This window comes from Arachis hypogaea, chromosome 20 (assembly GCF_003086295.3).
Source record: "Arachis hypogaea cultivar Tifrunner chromosome 20, arahy.Tifrunner.gnm2.J5K5, whole genome shotgun sequence".
NCBI classification, from domain to species: Eukaryota; Viridiplantae; Streptophyta; class Magnoliopsida; order Fabales; family Fabaceae; genus Arachis; species Arachis hypogaea.
In genome coordinates, this window is record NC_092055.1 from 141,083,253 (window position 1) to 141,088,246 (window position 4,994).

A 4,994-nucleotide genomic window follows, 5' to 3' on the forward strand; every position below is an offset into this window, starting at 1 on the left:
TATATATATATATAATAGAAGTATTTTAGTCAATTTTTATAATAGGGTTATTATAGTTATTTTTTATAAAAAAAAATATTAATTTAGATCGGTTCAAGATTTTTTATATATATTAAATTTTTTATTACTAAAAAATAACACGGTTTAATCGATTATATGTATTACATTTTAATTACTAAAAAATATCTTAAAAAAAAAGACGTTTTAAACATCTTTATTTTTAGTTTTAAAAAATTAAGAATGTTTTTAAAATCATCTACGAAGATATTTTTTATAACTAATTATGTTTTTAAAAGTAAAAAAAAACAGATAATTTAAATTAAATTTAAATTAAATTAAAAGGTAAAGATAATTTTATTTTTTTTAAATATTAAGATAATTTTATTTTTTTAAAATATTAGAGAAAAAAAAACAGAAGTTTAAATTTGTGCTGTTTGAGTCACCCAAAAAAAAAAAAATTTGTGCTGTTTAAATAAATTTAAATTAAATTAAAAGGTAATGATCATTTTTTTTTTTAAAATATTAGAGAAAAAAAAACAGAAGTTTAAATTTGTGCTGTTTAAATTAGATTTCATTGAATTTAAATACTTATATCCGTATCCTTAATCACGCTGATTCTATCTTATCTGTAATTTTTTTTATTTACTAAGCAAATTTAACAACAAATCAAATTTAATTTTAAAATTAACCCAATACTAACTCTCTATATATTAAGCCTGAACATTAATCTGATTCAATTGTGAAATTATAGCCGAGAGGTGAAGAAGAGAAGAAAGAAACAATGGCGAAATTTCTAAATCTTTTGGTGGGGCTTATGCTTTTGACATGTTGTGTGTCAATAACAGGGGCAGAGTATTTGAAATACAAAGATCCAAAACAGCCATTAAATATTAGAATCAAGGATCTTATGAAAAGGATGACTTTGGAAGAGAAAATTGGCCAAATGGTGCAGATCGAACGCACTGTTGCTTCTGCTGATGTCATCAAGAACTATTTCATTGGTAAGATTTAACGTTTGAGTTTATTCATAAAACAAAGAGATACTTTTTTTGTAAGGTGGAAACTCAGGTACAGTCGACTTCACGTGAAGTTGATACTTGAAAATCGTTAGATGATTTGATTGATCTGACTAAATTTTCATCTAACGATTCTCAGGTGTCAACTTCACGTGAAGTCAACTTCACCTGAGTTTTCACCTTTTTGTAATTATTCTTTTGGCCATATAAAAAATAAGATTAAAATCTATGTATAGTTGTTTTTTATTTAGTCAAATCCGTTGAATCATCTAACAGTGGTTCTTGTCTATCAACTTTATACAAAGATAACTGTATATGAATTTTTACAGGGAGTGTGTTGAGTGGAGGTGGAAGTGTTCCAAAAGTCAATGCAACTGCTGAGGATTGGGTTGACATGGTGAATGAACTTCAAAAGGGTGCTTTATCAACAAGGCTGGGAATTCCATTAATTTATGGAATTGATGCTGTTCATGGCCATAACAATGTTTATAAAGCAACGATTTTTCCTCATAATGTTGGGCTAGGAGCTACTAGGTATATATATATATATATCCCAATATGTATTTGTATGAATTATTATATAATGAAAAGTATTTTAAAAAATATTTCTGAACAACACAGGGACCCAGCACTTGTGAGGAAGATTGGGGAAGCAACTGCTCTTGAAGTTAGAGCTACCGGGATTCCATATGCGTTCGCACCTTGCATTGCGGTAACACATTAAAATAAAAAAAAATATTATATAAATTGATATGTTTGACCGAATATGTTTGACTAAATTATCTGACGGTTTATAATTTATGTAAGTTTTGTGGATTTTGTTTGTATTAGGTGTGTAGGGATCCAAGGTGGGGAAGGTGTTATGAAAGTTATAGCGAAGATCATAGGATAGTCCAAGCTATGACAGAGATCATCCCTGGATTGCAGGGTGAAATCCCTGCAAACTCTCCCAAGGGTGTTCCCTATGTTGCTCCTGGAAAGTATGAATTTTTATGCATCTTCTTGCTTGCTTAATTTTACTACTGACAGGTGAAAACTCGTGTGCAGTTAATTTCATGTAGCTGAAAGTTGTTGAAAGTCGTTAAATGGTTTGACAGATTTGACTAAATTGTTATCATTTAACGGCTCTCAGTTATCTAACTTCACATGAAGTTAAGTACATGAGTTTCCACGGTCTAAAAAAATATAAAAACCTTGTAAAATTTTTATTCTTTTTTGGGGACAGAACAAAAGTCGCAGCTTGTGCTAAACACTTTGTTGGTGATGGAGGAACCACAAAAGGGATCAATGAGAACAACACAGTGATAGATAGACATGGATTGCTTAGCATTCACATGCCAGCCTATGATAACTCAATTATTAAGGGTGTTGCAACTGTCATGGTCTCTTACTCAAGCCTCAATGGAGTTAAGATGCATGCTAACCGTGATTTAGTCACTGGTTTCCTCAAGAAGACACTTCGTTTCAGGGTACCATAATTTTTATATATCCATAATTTTTTATGTCCATGATTGAGTCCTAAAATTCGTAGTTTATTTAATTTTTTGTTTGCAGGGTTTTGTGATATCTGATTATCAAGGCATTGATAGGATTACTTACCCTCCTCATGCTAACTACACATATTCTGTTCTAGCTGGAGTAAATGCTGGAATTGACATGGTAATTATAAATTTCAATTGTTTCATTTTGATATACTAATGAAAGCACATAAAAATCGAACATTTTCGAAGAATTTTAGCATCAAATTGATTTTTCAAACTATGAAAATGACGAGAAAATAAGTGACTCTTAAAATGACTTTAAGGTCACTAATGTAATTATCAGATTTATTTTTTTGAGTTAGACCTGTTTTTATTTTTGAACATGTCATTATTTATCTCATAATTCTTTTTCATGCATGGTGCAGGTCATGATTCCATTTACTTACAAAGAATTCATAGATGACTTAACTTCTTTGGTGAAAAATAATTTTGTACCCATGAGTAGAATTAACGATGCAGTGGAGAGAATTTTAAGGGTTAAGTTTGTGATGGGTCTTTTTGAGAATCCACTTGCTGATTACAGCCTCGTCAACCAGATTGGAACTCAGGTTCGTTAATTAATGGTTTAATTACTCTATCAGTCTCTATAGTTTTACTAAATTTTCAATTAGGTTCTTATACTTTTTTTCGATTGAGTCCCTATACCATATTAGATTTTGTAATTAAGTTACTACGGTGACGGAATATTCTATTAAACAAAACAAATATGCCTAACACTTGACTAAATATTCTGTATAGTTAAATAGAATATTCAGTAAATTTCAACGTTTCTGTCACGGTAAGGATTTAGTTATAAAATCTGATATAATATAGGAACCAATTAAAAAGAAATAAAATATAGAGATCTAATTGAAAATTCGATAAAAATTACAGGAACTTACAGAATAATTAAACCTTAATCAATCACTTATGTATATAATTTTTCTTTTACCAATGCATTTTTTTCTTCTTACAAATAGTTAAGCCGTCTTTTTATTTGCACATAATAAACTGACAGGAGCATAGAGAATTGGCTAGGGAAGCTGTGAGAAAATCTCTGGTGCTGTTGAAGAATGGTGAAAATGGTGATGAACCATTGATTCCTCTTCCTAAGAAAGCATCAAAGATTCTTGTTGCTGGAAGCCACGCTGATAATCTTGGCTTTCAATGTGGTGGTTGGACCATTACTTGGCAAGGACAAGGTGGCAACAACATTACTAAAGGTACAAAAAGTTCATTGTTTCTATTCAAATTATAATCTTTACTTTTTTTAAAAATTATTAATTTGGTGAAGCAATTTTGTCTTAGAATAAATCAATAATAGTATTCAATATAATTCTTTTAATTTTTTATGATCTTATATCTTTCAAATTACTCAAAATGTAATAAAAAATTGCTATATACACATAAAAATATTAGCTGTCAAATCAGTCGTTATATATTTGTGTATAATTGCGTGATATTTTATATTGTTTGCAGGTACAACAATTCTTAGTGCTATTAAAAACAGTGTTGACAAAGACACAAAGGTAGTTCACAAGGAGAACCCAGATCTAGAGTATGTGAAGTCAAATAATTTCTCATATGCCATTGTTGTGGTTGGAGAGGAGCCATATGCAGAAACAAAGGGTGACAGCAAGAACTTAACAATCTCTCACAATGGATATGACACTATAAAGAATGTGTGTGGAGGAATCAAATGTGTTGTTGTAGTAATCTCTGGTCGCCCATTGGTTATGCAACCATATCTTGACACCATTGATGCACTTGTTGCTGCATGGCTTCCAGGAACAGAGGGACAAGGTGTTGCTGATGTTCTGTTTGGTGATTATGGTTTCACTGGCAAGCTTTCAAGAACATGGTTCAAGACTGTTGATCAGTTACCTATGAATGTTGGTGATTCTCATTATGATCCTCTCTTCCCCTTTGGATTTGGCCTCACTACCAAACCTGTTAATTAAACTCAATTATTAGTTCTAGTACCCTTTGTTAAGGTTTTTATATTATTTTAGAAGGTTACTATTACTGATATGTTATAAGGTTTTTATATTTGCTACATATTTTAGAACTAAATTTTGAAGTAAATTACTAAATTCAAACCGATATTTATTAAGGTTTTTATATTATTTTAGAAGGTTATTATTACTGATATGTTCAGTGGCGGATTCAGAAATCTTATAAAGAGGGGCCAGAAATAAAAAAAAAATTAAATATGCTATATTAAAACTAAAAGTTTTAATAAAAAAATAATTGTATATTTTAATATTATTTTAAACTAAAATTAATTTTAAAAAATAATTTATATCAAAGTTTTTTTTCATCAAATTTTAATTTTTATCTTTATTATAAAAGATATAACATAAATAATATAAATTTGTTTCTCTAATACTTTTAATGTATGTATTTAAAATAAATTAATGAATATAATATATAAGATATATTCATATTAATAAATAAT

The 4,994-nt window shown here is 29.1% G+C and overlaps 1 protein-coding gene across 1 annotated transcript; it reads left to right on the forward strand.

Annotated features, from left to right (window-relative positions):
• The first annotated feature begins 739 nt into the window (after positions 1-739).
• Positions 740-4,637, forward strand: LOC112783186 (uncharacterized). Its single transcript, XM_025825993.3, has 9 exons — positions 740-1,001; positions 1,346-1,550; positions 1,638-1,728; positions 1,848-1,996; positions 2,242-2,485; positions 2,571-2,675; positions 2,923-3,105; positions 3,555-3,759; positions 4,016-4,637. Exons 1-9 carry the CDS (start codon positions 782-784, stop codon positions 4,495-4,497), a joined length of 1,884 nt encoding a protein of 627 aa, XP_025681778.1. The 5' UTR covers positions 740-781; the 3' UTR covers positions 4,498-4,637.
• The last annotated feature ends 357 nt before the right edge of the window (positions 4,638-4,994 follow it).